Raw genomic sequence first — 25,564 nt, 5'->3', positions numbered from 1 at the left:
TTAGTTAGGGGATGACTTAGTGGGATTGATCCTTACCAATTCTCATGTTGTGGTTAGTGATAAGGATAGAGATCCTTGACCACCAACCTTTGCCAATACCTTTTTAGTTGTTAGTTTATTTTCATTGCTATTTACATTTCATGTCTCTTATCCCAAAAAACCCCAAAACATACCTCATAACCAATAACAAGATACTTTATTGCAATTCCTAGGGAGAACGACCCGAGGTTTAAATACTTCGGTTTATAGATTTTAGGGGTTTGTACTTATGACAAACAAATTTTTGTATGAAAGGATTATTGATTGGGTTAGAAACTATACTTGCAACGAGAATTCATTTGTGAATTCTAAACCGTCAAGAAACCCAATTCATCAAAATGGCGCCGTTTCCGGGGAATTGCAATTGTGTGCCTTGTTATTGGTTATTCTATATATGTGAATATTGTGAATAGCTTTATTTTTGGATTGCTTGTTAGTTTTTGCTAGTTTTAAGACTTTGTTTCATTAGCTTTTGTTTCTTATTTTCTCTTTTCACTATGAATTCTCACTTTGACTATGAGTTTGGTTCTAACTATGTTGTAGGAAATGGGAGCTACAATGAGAATGTGTATCAAAGATGGGACAATCAAAGGTGGGAGGAGCCATATGCATATGATCAATCTTCATGGCAACAACCTCCACCAATGCACTATGAAGAAGATCTATTCTATGATGCATACCAATCCAATGGCTATGGTGAATCTCCTTGTGACTTTCAAGAACCACCACCATATGAGTCATATCCTCAACATGAACCTCAACCACACTCACAAGCCTATTTTCACTAAACACCCCCATATGAACTTGATCCATATCCACCATACCAACCACCTTTTGAACCACATGAGCCATATATGGAACCACCATTCCAAGATTACTACTCCCAAGAACCACCTCAATATACACCACCACTTTACCAAGAAGAACCACCTTCCTATTATGAACCCTTTCTCCAAGACAATGAACCCTCTTACCCATCCCAATCCTCAATGGATGAAATCCTTGGCCTTATACTTCAAGGGTAAGGAGAAATGCAAAGGGAGACACTAGAATTTGTGGCTACCTTGACCAAGGTAGTAAGCACTTTAGCCTCCCAATGCTTGAGCACTCAAAGCACTCCCATGGTCACATGTGGAGAATTAATTGAAAAGCATAAGGAGAGATTAAAAACTCTGGTGGAAAATGAGGGATGTTATTTTGTATTAGAGCAATTGGAGAAGCCTATGATCATTGAAGAAGAGGAAGAAGTGGTTGAAGACTTAGGAGATGCGGAACCTCCTTGGAAACCTAGAGTTGAAGAGAACTTCTCCAAGAAGAGTGAATTTGATGTTGAGGACGAATGTGCACAACCTCCAAGGCATATTCCATATGAAGACTTGGAGGGAATGAAGCAAGAATTGAGTTTCCTTGGTGATGAAGACCATGCATCCATTCTTCTTGGTGGTGAATCCTTTGAATTTGAAGAACCTTCTTCTAAAAAGATGGAAAGCAATGTGGAGGTAGATTTTTCTCAACCTCCCATTTATGATTTGAGTGATGGAGAAGAGTTAGATGAAAATGATGAACAAAGGATTGAAAATGAAGAAGTTTGTGAAGAGGTGGAGGCAATCAAGGAAGAATATAAGGGAGTAGAGCTTGCAAGGACATTGGGAATACCTCTCCCCAAGCCATCACCATCCATTCTTTCATTCAAGTGGGTAAATTTCTTATACTTAAGCTTTATTATTCCCCTTGAATATGGTTTGCTTGAGATGGATGGTCAACTTAGACATATTTGTGGCTTTAAGAGTAAAAGGGAGATGGCTAGTGGTTGGAAACATTATTCTAGGTTCATTATAGTTGCATGTTCAAAGTTTGATTGCAAGACTTGGTGTAGAACTAGAGTGCATGGGTCTAGGAGGATTGTTGGTCACTTTATTGAGAATTCATCTTGCTTGCCACCCGAATGGACCAATAATGATCAACTTCAAGGCGGGTGTGAAAATAAAGTGTGGGATCCTGGATCGCACAAGGAGAATCAATTTTGGGAGCCCCAAGCTTGTGAAGAACTCCATCAACACTTGGTGCAACAAATAAGGAATCTTGGGGCACAATGGAGAACCAAGCATTGGTGGATGTTCAAGGATAGCTTCAAGCACAAGCCACCTTGAGAGGAGCTCCCTATAAGTCCAACTTAAGGACAATAAACAAAAGTGCTAGGTGGGAGACACCCTACCATGGTAAATTCTTTTCATTTCTCCTTTTGTACATTTTAATAGAATTAGTTTAATTTCATGTTGTGTTTAGTTTGTTGAGTTTATTTGGTAGTTTGGTATGTTAAATAAGATTTTAGGGTATTTTGGTAGCTGTTTGGAGGTTTGGAAGGCTTGGTTTGGTGCAAGAACTTGGAAAATTTTTGAAAAATAAGGCACCAACCCATGCGTGCGCGCACCTGGCGCGTACGCATGACCCAAGCATTTTCGCCCATCAGCGCGCACGCGTACATGGCGTGTACGCGTGGATGCAAAAATTCCATTCCCCAGCCAAAAACCCGAGAGTTAGGCATGCACTGTGTGAATATTGGGCCTAAGGCACAAACCAACCCACGCGTACGCGCACCTGGCGCGTACGCGTCCATCATGCTAATTTCGCAATGCGTGCGTACGCACGCTGTGCGCGCGCGCGTCGATAGCGCCACCTGCCCTCCTGATACATTTTCCAGAGAGTTGGGCCAACCCTGGGCTGACACTGTGCCCTGCGCCCAACCTAACCCACGCGTGCGTGCACCTGGCTCGTACGCGCCCTTCGGCCAATCTGCTTATCGGCGCGTGAGCGTGCATGACGCGTCCGCGCCGGTAAAAAAAAAATTTCCCATCTTCCATTTTCTTTTGTCTATTGCATTTGCCTACTTTTATTCTTTACATTTTCATTTTGTTTTTATAGCCTGTTTTTACTTTATTTTTTTTGAGTTTTTTATTTTAATAATGGTGTTGAATTCTCTTACTCAATTGTTGAGAATTTCTTGCATTATTTTGGTATCACTTGACTTGTTTGATATTGATGGGTGATGAAATTTTTAAATCAATGCTTCATCTTGTATGACTCTTGTATCCCTTGTGCATTGATATGAGCTCATATTATTTTTCATGATCCACTTTTTTTCTTATTTGAACTTGATGCTCAATATGCTCTTCATGCTTTGACTTTACTCTTGCATCAAGCTTAATGATATGCATTAGCTTACATTGTTTTCTCACTCACATGTTGTAGCTACCATGTGGATGAGAACCTTACTCTTATTTGGCATTAGCCCCGACCTATGTTCTCTTGCTTTGCTATCTTTATTGTAGGCTTAATTTTTCTTTTTTTTTCTTTCCTTTTAGGTTGGCCACCAAGAAGGGAGAAAAGGAAAAGATTTTAAATGGGACAACAAACAAGTCCACCCGCACAACCCTTTGAAGAAGCTCATCAATTGTAGCAACCCATCCATATTGCTCTTCTTTGCATGCACCGAGGACGGTGCGATCTTCAAGTGTGGGGAGGTCGTCCGACCGATCTCCATTGGTAACAATTTTCTTTTTCAACACCAATGTTAGTTAGTGGTTGCATTGCATATTAGGTTGCATGCTAGTTAGAATTTGTACATATTTTGTCACTTCTTTTTATATTAGGACTACTTGGTTAGGGTGATGATTTCTTTTCCAAGAAACTGTTTTTAGGGCAACCTACCAATTTGAAAATATTTTTGTTGAACTTGCTTGAAAGAATTTATTTTGGAACATGGTTTTTGAGCTAAGAACACAAGCTTGTGAGATTTGAGTCTAATGACGTGGTTACATCTTATAACCACTTATTTTCCTTCTTATGTGTATTATTCTCTTTCTATGATTGTGATCTTTGATTTGTTTGATTCTTTATGTCCATTATTTTGTGTATTCATGCATTTATATGATTGAGGCCATCGTTTCATTTAGCTCACTTACCCAAATAGATTTACCTTTTATCTTCCCTTGTTAGCCAATTTGAGCCTATGATTAACCCACTTGTTCATAATTTTAGCACATTATAAGCCTTAAAGCGAAAAATAATAAATGTCTTTAATTTAGATCTTTGATTGGCTTAGGCTAGTATGTGTGTATCATTCAAATGTGGGAAACTTGGGACATTGGTTGAGAAAAGGGTAGTTTTGTGTTTTTGTTGGTACTATTGGGAATTGGGTACATGCTCATGTGTTAATTAAATGTAAAACCATATGCATTGATGCTTTTGTACATATTTTATTGCAAAAAAGAAAAAAATGTGAAAATAAAAAGAAAGAAAAAATATACGTAGATATAAAAAAAAAAGAAAAAAAATAGAAAAAAAGAAAAAGAAAAGAAAAGTAATAAAAAGGGGACAAAATGTCCCAAGTGAAGCTCAATAAAATCAATGCATATGTGTTGTGATCAAGAAAAAAAATGCACGAGTATGTGAAAAAGTGAAGAATGGGTAGTTAGGTTTGTTTAGAATTGTATAGGTTGCTATATAGGTTAGGTGGGAAGTCTAAGGTAATCAAAGATTCAAATTTCAAGTCCACTTGACCAAATATGCATCCTTACCTTGACCCTAGTCCCATTACAACCGATGAAAAGGCCTCATAATACTTGTATGCATGCATGAAATAAATGTTTTGTTAGATGAAAAACAAATCTTGGAAAGCATGATTAGGAGATAATTGAGAGAATCGACCCTATACACTTGAGCGACTAGAGTGCAAACACTTCCGGTGAGGGTTCGATGCTCAATTCCTTGATTCCCGGCTTTCATGAGCGTTCTTCTTGCAAGTCCACTTGAACTTCATTTTTATATTTGAATTGGTAGGATTCATGAATCGTTATATGATCTTGGCCCTACTTGTGCATATATGTCTTGGAGGATTGATTTATTTTTAACCAAGTAGGTAGAATCATTTTGCATTTAGTTGCATTCATATAGATAGATGCATTTAGGTTATTTGCATTGAATAAATGTCCATACCCCTTCTCTTATCCTTCTTGGTTTAAGCATGAGGACATGCTTGGTTTAAGTGTGGGGAGGTTGATAAGCCCCATTTGGAGGGTTTATCTTGTGTTGAATTTAGAGGATTTTATCATCTTTTCCCACATTTATACAATGAAATAGCATGGTTTTGTAAATTCTCCTTTAATTGTGCTTAAGAGTGAAAACATGCTTTTTAGGTCTTAAAATAGCTAAATTTAATTCACCTTGATTCCATTAGATTCCTTGATATGTTTGTTAAGTGATTTCAGATTTAGGAGGCAAAGATTGGATCAAGGGAATGAAGGAAAAGCATGTAAAAATGGAGAACTCATGAAGAAATGAAGGAATCGCAAAAGCTGTCAAGCCGACCTCTTTGCACTAAATTGACCATAACTTGAGCTACAGAGGTCCAAATGATGCGGTTTCAGTTGCGTTGGAAAGCTAACATCTAGAGCTTTGAAATGATATAAAATTTGTCATAGTTGCATTGCGTTTAAGGGTGCGCACGCACATGGTACATGTACACACTGATGGTTGCACATGATTCACTTAATGCAACTCGTGGCCAGCGAATTCTAAGGCATTTTGGGCCCAATCCAACTCATTTCTGATGCTATTTAACCCAAGGATTGAAGAGGGATGAGACATCTAGTTAGTTAGTGAGTTTTATTTTAGTTTTATCATACTTTAGTTAGTTTCTAGAGAGAGAAGCTCTCTCTTCTCTCTATAATTAGGAGTAAGTTAGATCTAGATTAGGAATTCTTAAATCTAGGTCAATTTCATGCTTTGATTTACTTTTCCTTTTGTAGTTCTTCTTCTTCTATATCTCTTCTCTCTAGTTTAGCATTTAATTCTTGTAATTCTCTACTTTTATGTTGATGCACTTTTGTTCTTTCCTTTTCCTTTTAATGCAATTTATGTTTTCATGTTCCTTTATTGTTCATTTGATTTGTTGTTGTTTAATTCCTTGCAATTGAGTAGTGTAGATTTACTTTCCTTGCAATTTTACTATGCTTTTCTTTTATGCCTTCCAAGTGTTTGATCAAATGCTTGGTTGGATTTTAGAGTAGAATTTTATGCTCTTGGCTTGGGAAGGTAACTTAGGAACTCTTGAGTTGCTAATGTCCAAGTGATTGACGATTGGGAGCCATTAACTCTAGATCTCACTAATTGATTTGGTGGAGAACTAGGACTATTGGACTTGGATTGATATAGCTCACTTGACTTTCCTCTACTATTAGTTAGGGGATGACTTAGTGGGATTGATCCTTGCCAATTCTCATATTGTGGTTAGTGATAAGGATAGAGATCCTTGACCACCAACCTTTGCCAAGACCTTTTTAGTTGTTAGTTTATTTTTATTGCCATTTACATTTCATGTCTCTTATCCTAAAAACCCCAAAACATACCTCATAACCAATAACAAGACACTTTATTGCAAATCCTAGGGAGAACGACCCGAGGTTTAAATACTTCAGTTTATAGATTTTAGGGGTTTGTACTTGTGACAAACAAATTTTTGTATGAAAGGATTATTGATTGGGTTAGAAACTATACTTGCAACGAGAATTCATTTGTGAATTATAAACCATCAAGAAACCCAATTCATCAGTGAGCTAGCATGTTCCCTTCTCAAGAAATTCAAGAAAAACCACAGTTTGTGAGTCTCTTCTGAATAGCTTTAATGTCTTGAATTATTGGTTCTACTTCTACTTCCCAAAATATTTTTTCTTCTTTGATTGCTTGAATTAGTTGAAAGCAGTCGGATTCAATGGTTGCATTCTCAATTTTGAGATTTTCTATTAAAATGATTGCTTCTCTTATGGCAGTTGCTTCTGCAAGGATGCTGGAGTTCGTTTGAATTTTTGAAGTTGTCCTTCCCATGAGGGCTCCATTGCAATCTCTAATCACTTCTGCTACACTTCCTGATTTGGTGTCATTGGAGAAGGCTGCATCCGTATTTAATTTGAGCCAATTTTGAGGAGGGGCTCTCCAGATTATAGGTACCGTCCTTCTCTTATTTGATTCTTTGGTGCTATTATGTTCCTTTTGTGTTGCCTTGAAATATTCTAGTTCAAGATTTTTTGCATAGTTGATAGTAGACTTTGGATTAGGCTCTGTGTCATGAAAATTTTTTTCATTTCTTGTTTTTCAAATTGCCCACATTGTGATACCAATTCGACTGCACATTTTATTTGCTCCTGTTCTGCCTCCTTGGTTGCATTTTCTGAACATTTTTTGTAACTACATCCCGACTGAGCTTACGCTTTCCTTTGTGGGTGTACATTGAGCTTGCGAGCCAAACCATACTGCTCTTGTCCATTCACATAGAAGTAGAGCATGTTCGGTAGTCTCCTATGCCTGCAGACAAATCGGACATAGATTACTGTTAGTTATCTTTTTCTTAATCAAATTGGCTTTTATCCGGAGGATATTGTGGATTGTCCGCCATAGGAACATCTTTATCTTTTGGGGAGTTCTCATATTCCAAATTTCTAGCCAAAGATCCTCTAAAGGTGTACTTGTTGAGGGTTGTCCTTGGAGTATTTTTCCTCTTCTACTTTTTTTGCTATATGATATCCAGTTTTAACAGTGTAGTTGCCATCTTGTCAGCACGGCCAAATCAAATTGTCTTCTCTTGCTATTATGCTTATTGGAGTTCTGATAATTTTTTCGGCTATGACTGAGGGAAAGAAATTTTTAATTTTTGCTTGGTCTCACTCTTTTGAACTTGAGATCAAATCCTCCACTCTTAAGTCTTCATTGTTTTCTTTGTCGAGCGGTTGATTCAAGCCATATATGCAGTTATCCTTCCACACTTTTACTCTTTTGCCTTGGCCTATGTTCCATTTAGCTTTGCTCTTTAACAAATTTCTCCCCTGTAGAATGCTATTCCATATCCAAGACCCTCTTTGATGAGTTTGAGCTTCCCAAAACTCACAGTTAGGGAAGTATAAGGCTTTCAGAATTCTCACCCAAACAAGCTTCTGGATTTTTGATAATTTTCCATACTTGCTTAGCCAGTTGTGCTGTGTTTTGGTGATGGAAGTCCTTGAATCCTAATCCTCCTTCTTTTTTACTCGTGCAAAGCTTTGTCGAAGCCCTTCAGTGTATTCCTTTTTCCTTTCCTTGACCTCTCCACCAGAATTTAGCCACTTTTGCACTTAATTTTTTGCAGAATGATTTAGGAAACTTTAATATACTCAAGGCGTATGTTGGTATCGCTTGAATAACAGCCTTGATGAGCACTTTCTTCCCGGCTTGATTCAAGAGATTCTCTTTCCACCCTTCAATTTTTCCATCCACCTTCTCCATTATCCAATCTAAAGACTTGTTTTTTTTATCTTTTTCATTGTGTTGGTAACCCTAAGTACTTTTCCGGTTTGTCCCAAGTTGAAATATTGAGGATCTCCTCTATGTTGTCTCTGGTTTGGATTAGGATCTGATTACCAAAGGTAATTCCAGATTTTTCCAAGTTGATCACTTGACTAGAAGCTGAGGTGTACACATTGAGTATTTGGACTAGCTGATACACTTCCTCCTATTTAGCTCTTGAAAAAATGATGCAATCATTAGCAAATAATAAATGTGTAATGATAGGAGCATTTAGGGCTAATTTGACCCCAGATATCAGATTACTATTAAGCGCTTTATACATTAGAATAGTAAAAACTTCTGCAGCAATGATAAAGAGATAAGGTGAAAGAGGATCTCCCTGTCTAAGACCTCTCTACGGGGTTATCTGTCTAGTTAGAATTCCATTAGTTTTGAACCTGTATGTCACACTTTTGATGCACTTCATGGTAAGCTTAACCCATTTTTGGTGGAATCCTAATGCCTTGAGCACTTCTTCAATAAACGTCCATTCCATCCTATCATAATTTTTGGGATAAGTACAACTTGTGTTTCATTTAACTCCTTGGGAATGTAAACCTTTTCAAAGAAAATTTAACCACTGCACAAACATCTTTTTGAATAGTACTTCAGTACTTCTGGTAGAACTGACCACTAAGACCATCAGGTCCAGGAGCTCTTGTACCATCCATACTAAAAACTGCTTGTTTTATTTCCTCTTCTGTTACTTTATTTAAGAGATCATTGTTTATAGACTCAGTCACTCTCTTGGAAATATTCTTAATACAATCCTGCAGGTTGGTACTTCTTTTTGATGTGAATAACCTCATGTAATACTCTTCTATTAACCTCAAAATATCTTCTTGTTTGTGAACCCAATTTTCTTCATTGTTTCGTAGCCTATCAATTCATTTCCTGTCCCTCCTTTGTAAGGTAGAAGCATGAAAGAATGCCATATTTTGATCACCTCAATTGAGCCATTTGATTCTAGCCCTTTGAGCTCAATATTTTTCTTCTTGACTCCATAACTTTTTGATTTTTTCCTTTGCCTCTTTGATAAGAATTTGCTGATGTGGGTTGTGAGGAAAATTTTGAAGTGACTGAATCTTGGATTGTCACCATGCGATCTCTTTATCTACCATTCTGAAGTTAGTCCTATTCCACTCCTTAAAGACCTTGATGTAATTCTTTGTTTTTTTTTATCAAATTTTTCCAATCATCTCCATTGTTGTTTCCTCCAATCCATCCTTTCTTGATTACTTCCTTGCAATCTTCTCTGTCATCCCAATAGGATTCATATCTGAAGAGTTTTGAAATTTTTTTGTTCAGCCTCATGTCAAGAATAAGGAGGCAGTGATCCGATGAAATGGCTGGTAGAGCTGTGAGTCTAGCATGATTAAACATTTGTTTCCACTTCCAATTAACCAATGCGCTGTCTATCCTTTCTCTTGTTACGACACCGTCTCTTGGGTTGCTGAACCAAGTGAATTTGCTCCCTTTTAGCTCCAAATCCATGAGGTTGTTTTTGTTCACCAAGTCTCTGAATTCCTCTATTTGGATTGGCAGCTTCAGGTGTTTTCTAACTTTTTCATCTTGATTGAGAATGTCATTGAAGTCCCCAATGAAACAACTCGGCTCATCTACCATGTTTTTTGATTCACCTAATACTTGCCAAGTTCTTCTTCTATGCTTAAAAATTGGATTGCCGTAAACAAAACAACACTTCCAATCAAGATAATTATTACTCTTTATATCTGCAAAAATAAAATTTTGACACCATAAATAAACAGAAATATTAACTTTTTTCATTCCATAACAAACATAGACCTCCGGACAAGTCTCAGAGTTTTACATAAAAGACATTTTTAAATTAAAGCTTTCTTGCTATTTTTCTTAATTTTTCCTCCTTAGCTCTAGTTTCCATAAGGTATACTATGGCGGCCTGTGTTTACTGCACAGGTTTTTCAATTCGAAAGCTGTCGCGGCCGCCGCCACACCGCGACAGTTCCAACTTAGAATAATCATGGCTGAGGTGGGGGCATGATTAGGCCCACCTCCTTAGCCGTAGTTGCTATTTCTTATTCTGTCCTGAGTCTGCTGCTTCCTTCCTGAACAATATGGTTCTTGTTTCTTTTGCTGTTTCTTGATTCATGGTCTTCTTCCCAGCTGAACTCTATGATGTTCCTTCCTCCACTTTCATCTTTCTTTCTTTTGATTTTCAGATTATACTGCATCCTTATGCTCAAGATTTCTTTCCATATCTTCAAATTATTGTTGAGTTGATTGCTTGCCTTTGATTCTTCTTCTTTTTCTTCATCTAAAACCAGTTCAACATAATAAATCTGCCCTTTTTTATTCTTGTAAAATTATTTCTCTTTGCTTTTTCCAACATCGATTCATTTCTCCACTTCTTCTCTCGTGGCCTATTTTAGGCCAAATTCAATTTTTTTTTCATCTTCTGAATATTGACTCCACGAGTCTTGTTGATTGTTGAGCATATCAGCTTAGTTAACGTTTCCTTGAGGAAGAAACCGTGTGTTGTGGCCCCTAAGTTTTGTTTTTGGTTAAGCAGTCAACTTAAGCACTTATTAATCCAGAATTTCTGGGCCTAAGTTTTGTTTTTGGTCCAGCAGGCCTTAGTGTTGTTTTTGTCTTAGAAGGGCCTGAGCCATTAAAGAAAAAGGAAACAATTTCTTGACCCAAAAAAAAAAAGAGACAATTTGATGCAGAATAATATGAAGACGGCGCGTGTGTGGTCCTGACAGTGGTGTAGAGGAGCGAGTGAGCTGAAAGCCGAGGGAGGCATGGCCGGCATTCGAATGATAGGTAAATAATGATTTCATTAGGTCTATTCAGTTTCTTCGAACTTGAACTAATGAACTCGCACTGTGTGTGTTATGCGCAGATATAGCCGTCAACTTCACAGGTTAGGCATTTCATCAAACAATTGTTCGGCATTTTTATGTATCTATCTATCTATCTCCAATTCTAAGTGTCTCAAACACACAGATGGCATGTTTAAGGGAATCTACAACGGCAAGCAATGCCACCTTGCAGATTTATCTACGGTTCTCTCCAGAGCTTGGGCTGCAGGCGTCGACCGCATCATTGTATTTCCTCTCATATTCTCTCTCTCTCTCTCTCTCAATTTTTACATGCTACTTTTCCATTTCTCAAGAATGCTTTGATGCCTATAGTGTCTACTCCAACTTCAATTATCTATTACTTCATCAACTGCCATAAAATGTGAAAATTCTGATGTTAAAATAGCTGACTTCTGGGGAAAATTACAAAATTTGCCCTCAATCAGAGCACAAGCTTCAATTTCATTGTGATTTGTGAATAAAATTATTGGAACTTTCACGGTTAGAAGGACTTGCTTTTTGTGTTGCAGGTAACCGGTGGATCCTTCGAGGAATCGAGGGAAGCACTTGCAATTGCTGAAACTGATGGTTTGTTACATTACCATCATTTTCTCTTTATGAATCTCGGATGCCAAATGTGGATAATTTTGTTGTGTTTTGTGTGTCATAGGACGACTGTTCTGCACAGTCGGTGTGCATCCGACACGTTGCAAGGTTGCTTTTCTCTGTGGAAGCTCTTCTTTGGAGAAGTAGTTTAGATTGAAGTGTATATAACCATCATTAGTGTATTGGTTCAGGAATTCGAGGAGAGTGGAGATCCAGAAAATCATTTCCAGGCTCTTGTGTCGCTAGCTAAAGAGGGAATTCAAAAAGGAAAGGTATTCTTAAGTTTAACTGGTTATTTCTGAATGCTAACCTGCGTGGCTTTGAATCTTAAGTGACTTATTCATTAGGTAGTTGGTATTTAGTATTTAAGGTAAAATAGTAGTTGCCTCATTTCTAATAAATGTTACCCCCAAAACGTTTTCATCTTGTATGTTGTTATTCCATATGGTGGCTGAAATTTTGCTCTAGTTCAGAAAGTAAAAAAAAATCCTGCCCAAGTAACCATTTGGAAATAATAGTTATACACTCTGCTTTCTCTTCTTCACATGGTAGGTCGTGGCAGTTGGAGAATGTGGGTTGGACTATGATAGACTTCATTTTTGCCCTGCAGAGATTCAAAAGAAGTATGCATTTGCAACATATCCATTCTTAAAACATGTCACATAAGATCTCTTTTCCCCCTTTTCTTGTACTTGTTTCCCTAATATGTTTGATTATGTGAATTTTTTTGGGTGAAAGCAAGGTATTTCGAAAAGCAGTTTGAATTAGCACATATCACAAAACTACCTATGTTTTTACACATGCGAGCAGCTGCTGCAGACTTCTGTGAAATTGTTGAGAAAAATAAGTACAGGTGCGGTTGTTGGACCTCATATTTTGAAATTATTAATATTCATATAGGGCTGCTTTAATATCTGCTTTGTTTGGTTTATGATTCTATCTGGTTTGAGAAATTAGTTTTAAGGATTAAAAACTGTTGTTGCCATCCTTGGCTATGTTGTTTCTGCTTTGGAAATTACATAGGGTGTGGTTGCTTGGAGATACTTATGCTTCATTTCAAACCCTCAAGCTCTCATTTGAAGGATGAGGCCTTGACTATACATATAATCACTATGAATATATGAAAAGGACTCTCATATGGTTCATTTTGGCTTATTCCTTGCACATGATGGTGTACTGTAATCACTATGATATATGAAAAGGACTTATAATCTCTGCTTATATGTCAGGTTCACTGCTGGAGTTGCACATTCTTTTACTGGTAGCACGGATGATTGCAATAAGCTTCTTTCCTTTGATAACATGTACATAGGTAATCCATAGTTGAGCTTTATTATACTTGTTAACCATTTGAAGTCACCTAGACCTAGGTATGTCTAATTTAAATGTTACCTGTCTGTAAATATAACCACAACTAATTTTTCGGTGCCGATTACAAGCTCTTCGGGGTAAAAATGATATATGTACTTTGGGAAAGCTGTGTTTTCTCATAACTTTTTATCTAAAAAGTAGAAGATATGAATGGCGTGTTTCCCTTCTTGCTCTTGGTTTGATTCAATATCTATTTCTTTTGTTTGGCACTTTAACAGGCATAAATGGGTGCTCTCTCAAGACAACTGAGAACCTTGATGTTGTGAGGGATATTCCTGTTGAGAAAATGATGATTGAGACAGACTCACCGTACTGTGAAATCAAGAATACTCATGCTGGAATTAGTTTTGTTAAATCTACATGGCCTTCAAAGAAGAAAGAGAAATATGATCAAGAGTGCATTGTCAAAGGCCGCAATGAACCCTGTTTAGTTAGGTAAGCTAGGAGCCAGAGCTTATGTTGTGTTTTGTCTATTTTTTTCTCTATTAACAGTCTTATATCATTGTGATTGCTTATTTTTAAACCTAGGACATGTTCTATTCATTTTCTTCTAGATTTATGTCTGAATGAATTTTAATACCTCTTACTCGGATAACATGACTGCAATATTTCAGGCAAGTTCTTGAGGTGGTTGCAGGCTGCAAAGGCATCAATGATGTCGGTAGTCTCAGCAAAACATTGTACCACAATACTTGCAGGTATTTGCAATTTGTCCTGGAACTTAAATATACTCCTCATGCACACACATCAAGGGTTCTTATACCACATCCCAGTCTTGGTTGGGAATTGAACCCAGTGCAGCTCCTTGTGAGACAACCAATAGTTTGCTCAGGGATGCAACCTGTCACAAACTTAAATTAAAAGAATCGTAATTCAATTCCATTTATTTCCCTTTCTAGTCAGGGGTGCTAAAAAAATTCTGTGCAGGGTTTTCTTCCCTCAAGACTTGGATTCTGCAGCTGATGCTCTTCTTGCTGGCGCTAATTCTTCATAAAGACTCATCTGCTTCTTCGGAGCTGTTTGGCCGTCCAATTCCTCATTGTGTTGAGAAAGCTGGGAATCAGTGTGGGAAGCGACATATCATAACGTGTTTTCCAGATGGCAGTTTCCTTAGTGTGACAGATCATTGCATTCTATGTTAACGAACCTGCTACTGTAAACTAGAATGATTTTATACAGCAACAAACCGAAAGACTCTATTTTCATACTCATTGTGTATTTACAAACCTGTTGTTTACAATGGTAGAAATTGATCTTAAAGTATTGTGTTGAGGGTTATTCTGTTGAGAAATGATATTCAGAAACTTTTTGCAAGGTTTTCAATAGAAATTACTAGAGTTAAATGAAATGCAATGAACCTATTCGTGCCTGCATCTAAAAAGTTAATGCATTGGCATGACTTAAATAACACAATTTTACCAAACGTTTATGTAGCTCTACCAAACAAATATTTATCAGTGACAATGTTAATCATAAAATTGCTAGAAATGGGTTTAATTAATTGGTCAGATTTATCAACTTGGGTGATGGCATAATTATAATTAAAATATTTACTGACTTGGAAACGATTTAGGTTTTGGTCAAACTAATAATTGACTTCTGAAAATGCTTTTGCCTCAGACAGACTAGCATTGCATAGAAGCTGTGTTGTGAAACGGTTCGATTGATTAAAATTAATGTGATTTTTCACGAAGGAAAGCACTTTATATAAATCCTTACTTGATTATTACTTGATCAACCTCAGCACGTGTCTTTAGTAAAATACAAAACCTATATAATTAGCAATCAACACTAAAAATGTTCAATATTTGTTCAATAATTGATACATCTCACACACTGCCTGAAGGTTTAGTTGGTGGATACCAATTTGACTCGCACTTGGCAGGAGGAACCTCAGAGAAAAGACCATATGATATGCATTTAGGGGCCAAAATTTGATTAACCATATTGCTCATGTACTGGCACTAGAATACAACTCTGAGCTATCAACATTACTTCTTGGAGGAGATGAAGGTGCTCTCTCTGCAGCCAAATTCAACCTTAAAGGTCGACCTTCAATCTCCTGAACACAGTACAAAAAGAAAGTTGGTTAATACAGCCAGATTAAGATATAATATGAACTTGAAGTTGAAGAACTAATGTGCCGAATTTGTTCTTACCACACCGTTCATAGCATTCAAAGCAGCCTCTACATCCTCTGCAGTTTGAAAAGTAACGAATCCAAAACCTCGTGATCTTCCGGAGTCTCTCTCATAGATGACCTTGGCACTCAATAAGCCTGGCTGCTCAGCGAAGGCATCTCTAAGACCCTCTGAAGTCAGTCTCCAACCAAGGTTTCCAGCATAGAGCTTGTGAGGGCTGTCTACAAAGCCTCTGGAGTTGTTCCGAATTTTCGGCCCCATTACCAACCTTTCACCTCCCTTGGGCACTTCCGGGAAGTTTACCTTAACGGTCCTACCGCCAACTTGCTGGTCACCATCATGGGTCATGAACATTAGTGTTGATACAACCAACAATCAATCATACAGATAAGATTAAAAAGCTTAGTTTCATCAAGTCCTTGATGGGCAAGTAGTTGTACTAAGAAATACTTGCATACTCTTGGAGCACATTCAGGAACATGCACAACTACTTATTTTCATTTATAATGTTTTGAACCTTGAAGTTATTTTAAAATCATTGAAAATGAATGGTTTCCCACAAGATATCTCCTAGAACACTAGAGCAACCAAAGAGGAATCCTATATAATCATCTGTTGCCATTTGCCATATTGTATTAATAGATAGATAGAGATTAACAATCAATAATCATATTAATATCAATGGTAGCAAAATGAAAGAGCACTCTCCATGAGAAACATTATTGATGATCATAATTGACTAGAATTTCTTCATCCTCTGGACTAAATTATATTCTATATACTTACCGAGCCATCAAACATTCGAATTGCTTCTTGAGCATCTCCAACACTCCCCATTGTAACAAATGCAAATCCTCTACTTCTATCCGTGACACGATCGTACACAACCTATAGAATCCAATCAAACAAAACAATATTAGCTTGCTATGTATGGATAAACAGAAGTATGTGAAATAGAATTAAAGGAAAAATAGAAAAGTAGAAAAACCTCAACAGACACAACAGTGCCAGCTTCTCCAAAGAGCTCGGACAATTCGTTGGAGGTCATTGAATATGGCAAGTTTCCAACATAGAGCCTCCCAGAGTCGTTGGAATCTGAAACCCTTTGCTCTTCTTGTTGTTGGGGTGTTTCAGAGGTCTCTTCTGGTTGTGGTTCTTGTTCTTGTTCTTGTTCTTGAGAGGCTTCGAATCCGTCGAATGCAGCGGAGGAAGGGTGAAGAGGGAGAGGGAAAAGATTGAAACTTTGGGGCTTGAGGTTGAAGGTGAGGGGTTTGTAGGAGATGGGTCTCTGAGGGAAGTTGGTGGTGAGTGAAATGGAAGTGTGGGTGAAGGTGGGGTTGTAGATTCTGTTGCAGATAGAAGAAGAAGAGGAAACAGAAGCTGTAGCAGCAGCCATAGCGAGAGGGAGAAGGGATAGACTTCAGAGCTGGCGATTGAATTGAGTTTGGGAGTTAGAGATAACGAACAAGACAACCATTGAAGAAGTTAGTGAGTCAATGAGTGAGGAGGATAAGGTTTTGGTTACTTCCGGTTGGGATCGTATCCAACTGTTTATGCATTTAACAACATTGACAAGCTTAAAATTTTTTATTGTTTTCTATAAAATCTTTCTTTTAGTATTCTTAATAATTGCCGATAATGATACTAGGAAATTTTTAACAATTTTTTTAATCTAACTAAAATCAAATATGAAATAAGGAATCATCGTGTCAATTTTTATAATAATTTTTCAGAAACAAATTGATTATAAGAGAAAGTGTTACCCAAAAAAAATAAAACACTAGCGTCTCTTTGCAATGAGTTTCTATTAGTAAAAATACATCTTAAAAAGAAAATTCAAATAAAAAATGCTATAATTTTGTGCATAAAATATAAATGTATTTGTTGTTAAACTCATTTCTAATGTGAATTTTATTTTTTAATATATATTTTATATTAATAACTAATTTAATAATTAATTTTTAGTGTACACGTAAAATGAGCTAAAAAAACAATTCTTCCATAATCAAATATATGTAACTAGCTACTTTTTCGTTTATCTGCTTATTGTCTAGTTAGTTCAAGAATTATGTTACTATTTACGATTATGTTAAATGAGTGATTGTCCTTTTTCGATTTTTACTGTCCAACCTGAGAGTGGATATATTTAATGTAATTAATTGTTTATTAGAATAATATTCTATATTACAGTTTATTTTAATTAATTAAATTTGTGAATTCCTCCTAATCAACTCGAAATTTGTTCGGCTCAATCAAAACCTAATCTAATAATCCTAAATCTGTCCAATTTCCTCTTTATGCATGGATTTGAAAATGAACACTTCAAATAGAATCGAACTTTCGATTGATCCAAGTACTTGGAGAAATGTTTCTTTTTTTAGTAAAAGCATAACCTTACTTATGATAAAGTAGAAATTAGAATCATTTTTAGGTCAATTAGAATATTTATTTTATTCTGATAAGATGTTAACTGTGTTTGTAGATGATGCATTTGCTAGAGTCTCTTGGCGATGCAATTGGAAGTGGGATCACATGAACGAGCTTTAACAATGGCTCTTTTACGGTTTTTCCCTACTATCTAACATGTCACTAGGATCCATACGGGGTTCATAAGAATTCTTGATATTCATCTGTTCTATTGTTGTAGATACCAGCTAGGGGTGCACATGGGTCGGGTGAAGCCGGGTTTGATGTGACCCAGACCCGACCCGAAATATACACCGGGTTTATTTATTATACTCGAATCCAACCCTAGACCTGATGAAACCAATACACTTTCGGGCCACAATTATACCGGGTGAAAATCAGGCCGTTAATATTACATTACGTTGATACCTTCTTGTAAGCTAGCATGTAAAAATATTCAAATTTCAAAGACTCCAACCATTATTTAACATGGTAAAATTCACTTAGAAAAATATAACAAGAACCAACCCTTCTTTAAAATTAAAGCAAAACCACAATCAATACTAATATTGTCTAATAATACCAAATATTTAAATCAATACAAATAACACAATATTATGCATTAGTCTAAAGACTAATGCATTCTAAACATAAAACATTAACTTATAGTCTTATAATGACTAATAAAACAAAATATTAAGATTTACAATACTTAAATTCCACATAAGAATAGTCATGATTCATCACTAATAACACAAAATATTAATTGTATATGATGACTGGGCCACTGGGCCGACTTTGGGTGACCCGAGCTATGGCCCGGACCCGACCCAACCCGAAATAATGACCGGGTCTATTTTTAAGACCCTTACCCGACCCTAAACCCGATGAAATCACACCAAATTAGCCTAATAGCCTTTAAAGTGTTCGGGATCGGGTCGGGTCTGTGCACCCCTAATACCAGCTATTGTTTCCTATACTAAATATTTTCCAAATGCTAAAGATGATCAACATTCAACATTTGGTCAATAGAGGAAATCCAGACCAATGATTTATTTCAATAACAAAGATCACTCACATGACAAAGTATGCACCACAAAGTCGGATATCCATAATAAACACATGATTAAAACCACACATGAAACTAGAAAATTCACACTTTTATTTTTAGTACAGAGCCAAAGATATCACCATTGTCTTCCGTCTCAGGATGTCAAGCCATTAGCACTGGCAACGCGCCATGCCGCCATGCCAAGACAGTCCTTGCAGATAGACAAAGACAGTAACCATAGGTATAATTTGAGCCAAGGATGGATTGCCTTCGACCAGACAATTGGGACGAGCCGCTGTACGAAACTTGTCACAGTCAACATGAAACTGGAACATAGCTTCTTCATCTGGCCGCAGCAAGGAAGGGGTTTGGTACAACATTGCACCAAGCCCACGTGTCCTTGCCGGTAGTCAAGCATTAAGGTTGCAGCAATTGCCACCAACTGCTGCAACCCATTTGGGGGGCATGATCATATTCATGCCCCGCCCGCCGTCTATCATGTCCGCTAGAGAGTGGACAGTGACGGCAGAACCAAGATGACTGATAGCAAAACTATCGAGACCTCCGCGTGAATACATGCTAGTCACCTCTGACCCGGAAATATTCGGACTGCTTCCATTAGTCTCTTTTGAAGAATTCAGAGTTCCAACCTCAGATTGCAGCACTTCAGAACTCTGAGAGCCACAAGATTGCAACTGTTCGCCAAGAGCTTTGATCACTTTGTTTCCACTTTTATCATTTTGATCATCGGAATTCTTCGTGTTCAAGAAGCGACCGCCACATCCTCTTGGTCGCCGCATTGCATGGAGATGACGTGATTCATGCATATATGGCTGTAAAACATAAAGATAACTATAAAAAAAAACATAATACAATTTCACAAAGGAATACACATGTTGAATAGTTAATAGAAAATGTCTTAATGATAAAATTAAATTCATTAGATAAATTTCAGCTTATTATATAAGTACTTCATCTCAAATCAATCATCCTATTTTCTAATTCCAACATTGAGTTACACTCCATCTAATCTACCTTTTCACTTGAAGCTTCTAGAAACCACCCCCCAAATATACCAAAACCATCTAAAATGAGATTCTATGATCTCTTCTAGAATATGCACTACATCAACTTTATATCTAAAATCTAGTGCATTAATTTACAGTTTTATCCTATTAAGTACTTGGGTTAATCAATAAAAACCTCCTTATTATGTCTACAATATTAGTCTTATTATCTCTATATTAAGCTCCATATAACATGATATTTTCCCTGCACTTTAAAAATGATAATGCAGCACTTTTTGATTCATTTGTTCACACCATGCTATCACTGCAAATAGTTTAAATGCCAATGAGGACATTAGAGGTGAGGAACCTACCTTGCGACGTTTTGTCAATTTGTTATCAAGTACAGCTTTGGCACGGGACTGCCGGCGTCTGATGATTCCATGGTACTGCTTAGCATTCACATAAATTGGTCCATCATCGGATGTCATACTAAGTGGCAGCATTATCCGTCCCTAGATTATTACAGGTGATGCATACATGTATTAGTAGAAAGTGAAAGACTCGCATACAATGCATCAAGAAATCAAAACTGAAAGAAAAGGCATGGTTTTATAGATTAAGAAGCGCGCTGAAGTAACGACAAACCGAAATTTGAGGTCCATAAGGTGAGAAGAGCCCATAAATTTGATCCATATATGGATATTTTGCACAGATCTATAAATGGAAAGATACCAAGCATAAGCAAATCATGTCGACAAAAAATAAATAAATAAAAGTGGTTGTTTTTGTGAGAACTATTACCATTGGCTGGTTGAATCCTAGCTCGAATCTAGTGTTGGTATCAGCAAGTGGTGACTGCAGAGATAGGGCTGCTTGAGGCTTTTGTGCACCACATGGCATTTTACAATCATCTGAAAAAGAAACATTTGGATGGTTATACACATGAAAGTTGAAGTCTCTTTTCTAAAGTGAACAAAAAAAATTGTTGCTTCAAAACACCAAAATGGGGAGAAAAGAAAAAGAGTATCAGATTTTGTCTGATTATATAAAGAAACCAATTACTCAACTCTGGAAGATCATTTCAGCTTCATACTTTATGGAAATCATTATAGAGAAAAGTTTTTAGTGTTTCGTCCATGATTACTCACTAGTTCAACTTCATCCTCTCTCTGTTTCTGCCACTATGTAAATGAAAGCCTCTTGGAGAATATGTCCAACTGATGAAGTCTCTATTCTAAGGTATGTTCGGTTAGAGGGTAAAAATGAGGTGAAATTTTTCATGGATGAGCTCCATGTGTAATTTTACAAATCAAACTCATCTAGGAAAATTCTACCTATTTTTTATCCGCTAACCAAACATATCCTTAGATTATGAATTTTGTTAGTATGTTCTGGATCCATCTTTAACTAGTAGAGATACATTGCCATTTCACTTAAAAGCTCAGCCAATCTGTACACGACACCTTTTCGTTCCACCTGGCAAGATATTGCAATGAGGGCAAACTAGATTTTTCAAGAGATTACCATCCCTTTTGAGGTAATGAATTTTTCTCCAGTTTAAATACAAGTCACTAAGCAGAACACGATTTCACCTTGATATCAGTAAACCCTCTTGAAAGGCTATCTTAAAGTCTTCAGATTTCAAATGAAAAATCCATTTCCTTGCATTAATTGTGACCCGCCATTCATAACAAGAAGCTTCACTAATGCCTTAACAAATAATTTAACTTAACAACAAAAAAAGGTCCTCATATCAGAGCTATCTAACCATGTCACCTTAGAAAAGATGCACTCCAAAGTACTTTCTAACCATCCGCGGCTTAATAGAAAAGAATATTCTCTAATTTGTCTTTGGTTTCCCAAACTATCCATAGCTTTATATATTCATTTATCAATTAACTATTCACAGTTTGGTTTAGAACACAATTGAAATACCTGGAAAGATGGTAAACTGAGTTGTATGTCCTTTCCCAGATATGTTTTCAGCTCCTCTCACCGATTGCTTGCCGGTGGCAATTTGATCAACATAGTTGGGAATCTCCAGTGAAAAGGGTTTCATTTGGCCACAAGATTCCCCATATTGAGATCCAAAGAGACTCCACCAGGGCCCTGAAGAATTGTGTACAATCCCTTCATGTTCCTTATTAGGATAAACACTTTGCTTCGCCATATACACCGTTCGAATCGATCCAAAAGATGATTTCTAGGATCACACAAACAATAAGAATCTCAGGATCAGAAACAACAAACCAACATAAAGTTTTGAAATAACAATTTTCCCCCAAAATAAAAAAAGACAAAAGGGGATAGATAAACTGCATTAAAAGCATATTCTAGTTTTCTATCGTGTTTATCTAGTCTTACTCCTGAGCATATACAATCACAAAAGAGGGTTTGAAGGAAACAGAATATTCTTCACATCAAAACCAGAATTTCAATATCCATAACTAATCAGTCTAATAATAATAATAATAATAATACAGAAACAGTAAAAGCAGAAGATTTGAATGCTTGAAAGGTGACAAAAGAGTGAAAATAAGTAGAAGATGACAAAACAAGAGGAGAGAAGAGAGTTACAATCAAAGAAAGAAACAAACAAGTGAGGAGACAACAGAAAAAGCATATAGAGTGGACTATATATACATACGGAACACAAATACAAATACAAACACAATACCCAGATGCAGAAAACCATGCATGATGCATATATAGAACCCAGTAGCAGCAGCAGCATAAAAAGGAACTCAAAAAGGTAAAGTAGAATAGATTTGAGTAGAAAAGAGTCAAAGACAGTAAACAGTTCAGACTAAGAAGAAGAAGAAGAGAAAGGTTAGAGAGAGGTACATAGATGTGGAATAGAAATCTAACGGAGAGTAAGAAGAAAGCCCATTAGATTGGAAGCATAAACATGCCGGAAGAATAAGAAGCAAGAGAGAAACACTGCACACGCTCGCACAGAAAAGCGTACAAGTGATAATGGAAATACACTCCAACATCCAATACCATTGCCTGGACCCCTCCACTTTTCTTTTTTAAATATATATATATATATATATATATATATATATATATATATATAGAGAGAGAGAGAGAGAGTAAAAAAAGTTGATAAAATAATAAAATAAAGGATAAAATATTAATTTGGTCTACGTAATTCTATTTTAGTGTTTAATGTTAAATTGTCCTATTTAAATCTAAAAAAATTTTATTTAATTTCAATATAGTCTTACTGTGAGGTCAAATAGGACACTTTAAATCTTAAGGACCAAAATAGAATTACGCTCAAACGTAGAAGACCAATTTAATACTTTATCATAAAATAAAATATTAATTATTATTAATTTTGTAATTTTTATGAAATATGTGTCTTATTATTTTAATTTAAGAGTAATTAATTTCTCAATTGATCAACTTTTTATTTAAAAGATCTTAATCTATATATATTCAATTTAAAATCTAAAATTAAAAAGTATGTTAAAATGAGAGTTTAATTATCTTAAATTAAGGTTGTAGAACTCAAACATAATAAATATGAAAATGGTAGAGTTTGATATACACAATTATTTTTTTTATTGATTTGATACTTAAAAATTATTAGATAATTTTATATATTTGATTAAATTATTATTTAATAATTTTTAATTATTAATTTCACATAAAAATAATTAAATATAAAATTATATCAATAAAAATTAATCTTCTATTTATTACTTTATAAATTTCTTTATTTTGAATATTTTTTTAATTATGTTAAATATATATTAAAAAATAGTTACCAAATTAATTTTTTATATAAAATATATGTTGAAATAAAAAAAATATTAAAAATAACTTAAATATAATAATTAATTTGATAATTAATTTTTATGTATATATAATATTTTTTATTTTAATATTTCTGCTTCCATTTTTTTTTTTTTTACTTTCTTACCCTCTTTTTCTTCTTTTTTTTTTTTCTGTAAAATTTTATATTATAACATATAGAGTATAAAATTTTTATTCTATATTGTTTAATATTTCTTTATTTATTATATTTTTTTAAAAATTATATTATGATATAATTCCATTGTGTACCATCATTTACCACGTCTCTCTTTCTCCACTTGCTGACTGGGTAACGGTTCTATCTATTAACAAACAAAAATCTTGCGCTGATCCATCATCCATATGCATGTCTTTACCATGCATGAATTTATAAAAAGATACATACAAGATAGTAAATTTTAAGATAGAAATTTGTTTTATTATTTGTCTGTATAAAAGCTCGGGACAGTAGGATAGGGGTATCCATAGAATAGAAACAAAAATATTATAATCCTGAATTAGTTAGTAACATAAGTGTATTTCTTTTGTACTATAAATAAATTAATTAAGAAAGGATGCAAGTTGGCTTAATTAATAATAAATTAAGTCATTCGACTATTAAGTATTAACTACCTTTTTTAAAAAAAAAAAAAAAAAAACAAGCATATGTACCATCATCTATAAGAGGTGATCTATTCAAATTAATTAGGAATATCTACATTATTACGATTGTGACTATCTTTTTAATAAAATCATTTATATCCACAAAACTCAATCCTAAAATAGTTTTTGTCATACATTTTAAGTTTTTTTGACAATCAAATTTAATTAAATTAGTCTAAATCCAATAAAATCCGTTTCTTTAATGAAAACGTGAATATATGTTCTAATTCCTCATTTATTAAGGTAAATGTGAACGTTTATATCGTTCTTCTTCTTCGCGTTCTTTCTTTTTTTCGCAGTCTTCCTTCTTCTTCTTCACACATTCCTCCTTTTTCTTTGTGTGTTTTCTTCTCGTCGTTCTTTTATTGCTACCATTGTTACTACGTTTTTTTTTTCCCTTTTCTTTCTAGTAATTTTGCAGCATTGATTTTTTTTCTTTTTTTTTTGTTTTTCCTCTTAAAAGAGTGAAATAAAAAGAATTATGAAAAAATGAAATAAAAAGAAGATGAAGAAGAAAAAGATGAAAAAGAAGAAGAAATAATAGAAAATGAAGAAAAAAAAAAGAGAAAGAGTTTTAAATTATGCAGAATTTATCAGAACAAATAATACCAAAATTTCTTAACAATAACACATAAATTTCTAAGTTTTTACAACAAAATTTTACTACAAAAGCACAAAAACACATTCTTTAATGTTGCATTTTTTCTTCTTTCTTTCTTTCTTTTTTTCTGTTGCTTTTATTTCTTCTTTTAAGAGCATTGCTTCTCATATTAGACTTGAATGAACATTTTTGTAATGTATATATTGCAATCTTATTTAGTTGAATGAATGTAGGTTCATCATCTTCCTAGTAATTTTTGCAGCATTATGTGTTTCTGCTTCTTCTTTGTTTGATTTTTGTTTTGTTTTTATTCTTGTTAAGAGAGTAAAATAAGAAGAATCATGAGAAGGTAAAATAAGAAAGAAAAGATGAATCAGAAAAGAAGAAGAAGATGACGATGATAATAAAGAAGGAGGAGGAGGAATTTTAAGTTATCATTAAGTAAATTTTGGTGCATTATGGATTTAAATAAGACGCATTTTTTGTGTGTGCTTGTTTTGAATTGAGTTTGTTTATATGTCGTTATCATTAAGTAATTTTGGTACATTTTAGATTTAAATAAGGTGCATTTGGTCTGTACTTGTTTTGAACCGAGTTTGTTCATGTATCGTCATCATTAATTAATTTCGGTGCATTTTGAATTTAATTTTGGTGCA

The 25,564-nt window shown here is 35.2% G+C and overlaps 3 protein-coding genes across 6 annotated transcripts; 1 reads left to right on the top strand and 2 right to left on the bottom strand.

The window, feature by feature from the left end:
- The first annotated feature begins 10,286 nt into the window (after window positions 1–10,286).
- LOC107623674 (TatD related DNase) lies at window positions 10,287–14,536 on the top strand. Of its 2 annotated transcripts, XM_016326020.3 has the most exons (12): window positions 11,080–11,217; window positions 11,297–11,317; window positions 11,401–11,501; window positions 11,786–11,843; window positions 11,926–11,969; window positions 12,053–12,133; window positions 12,414–12,484; window positions 12,604–12,714; window positions 13,091–13,173; window positions 13,451–13,667; window positions 13,847–13,930; window positions 14,160–14,536. In XM_016326020.3, exons 1-12 carry the CDS (start codon window positions 11,196–11,198, stop codon window positions 14,224–14,226), a joined length of 960 nt encoding a protein of 319 aa, XP_016181506.1. In that variant the 5' UTR covers window positions 11,080–11,195; the 3' UTR covers window positions 14,227–14,536. The 2 variants fall into 2 exon arrangements, with proteins under 2 accessions (XP_088341079.1, XP_016181506.1); XM_088484953.1 differs by lacking the exon at window positions 11,297–11,317 and having other exon boundaries at window positions 10,287–11,217; window positions 11,385–11,501.
- Window positions 14,537–14,934: 398 nt separating this feature from the next.
- CP33 (chloroplast RNA-binding protein 33) lies at window positions 14,935–17,093 on the bottom strand. The gene is made up of 4 exons (XM_016326209.3): window positions 16,362–17,093; window positions 16,160–16,261; window positions 15,392–15,700; window positions 14,935–15,294 (listed from the first exon to the last, which is right to left on the bottom strand). Exons 1-4 carry the CDS (start codon window positions 16,767–16,769, stop codon window positions 15,184–15,186), a joined length of 930 nt encoding a protein of 309 aa, XP_016181695.1. The 5' UTR covers window positions 16,770–17,093; the 3' UTR covers window positions 14,935–15,183.
- A 1,690-nt stretch (window positions 17,094–18,783) lies between these two features.
- On the bottom strand, window positions 18,784–22,877 carry LOC107623411 (nuclear transcription factor Y subunit A-10). Of its 3 annotated transcripts, none has more exons than XM_016325658.3 (6): window positions 22,685–22,877; window positions 21,776–22,043; window positions 20,642–20,751; window positions 20,486–20,554; window positions 20,212–20,352; window positions 18,784–19,663 (listed from the first exon to the last, which is right to left on the bottom strand). In XM_016325658.3, exons 2-6 carry the CDS (start codon window positions 22,008–22,010, stop codon window positions 19,241–19,243), a joined length of 978 nt encoding a protein of 325 aa, XP_016181144.1. In that variant the 5' UTR covers window positions 22,011–22,043; window positions 22,685–22,877; the 3' UTR covers window positions 18,784–19,240. The 3 variants fall into 3 exon arrangements, with proteins under 3 accessions (XP_016181144.1, XP_016181143.1, XP_016181145.1); XM_016325657.3 differs by having other exon boundaries at window positions 22,518–22,784; XM_016325659.3 differs by lacking the exon at window positions 22,685–22,877 and adding an exon at window positions 22,205–22,336.
- Between the last annotated feature and the right edge of the window lie 2,687 nt (window positions 22,878–25,564).

The sequence above is a fragment of the Arachis ipaensis genome, chromosome B10, assembly GCF_059453495.1.
Source record: "Arachis ipaensis isolate K30076 ecotype BB chromosome B10, ASM5945349v1, whole genome shotgun sequence".
NCBI classification, from domain to species: Eukaryota; Viridiplantae; Streptophyta; class Magnoliopsida; order Fabales; family Fabaceae; genus Arachis; species Arachis ipaensis.
This window is presented reverse-complemented; position numbering and strand designations above follow the sequence as displayed.

Coding starts and splice junctions, on each gene's coding strand:
- LOC107623674 (XM_016326020.3), top strand. CDS start 11,196: ATGGCCGGCATTCGAATGATAG. Junction 11,218..11,296: donor GGCCGGCATTCGAATGATAG/GTAAATAATGAT, acceptor TGTTATGCGCAG/ATATAGCCGTCAACTTCACA. Junction 12,715..13,090: donor GTTGAGAAAAATAAGTACAG/GTGCGGTTGTTG, acceptor CTTATATGTCAG/GTTCACTGCTGGAGTTGCAC.
- CP33 (XM_016326209.3), bottom strand. CDS start 16,769: ATGGCTGCTGCTACAGCTTCTGTTTCCTCTTCTTCTTCTATCTGCAAC. Junction 16,262..16,361: donor GCACTGTTGTGTCTGTTGAG/GTTTTTCTACTT, acceptor TGGATTCTATAG/GTTGTGTACGATCGTGTCAC. Junction 15,701..16,159: donor TTCGAATGTTTGATGGCTCG/GTAAGTATATAG, acceptor GATGGTGACCAG/CAAGTTGGCGGTAGGACCGT.
- LOC107623411 (XM_016325657.3), bottom strand. CDS start 22,574: ATGCTGCTGCTGCTACTGGGTTCTATATATGCATCATGCATGGTTTTC. Junction 20,752..21,775: donor TCAGTTTACCATCTTTCCAG/GTATTTCAATTG, acceptor TTTCTTTTTCAG/ATGATTGTAAAATGCCATGT. Junction 19,664..20,211: donor AATTGACAAAACGTCGCAAG/GTAGGTTCCTCA, acceptor TATGTTTTACAG/CCATATATGCATGAATCACG.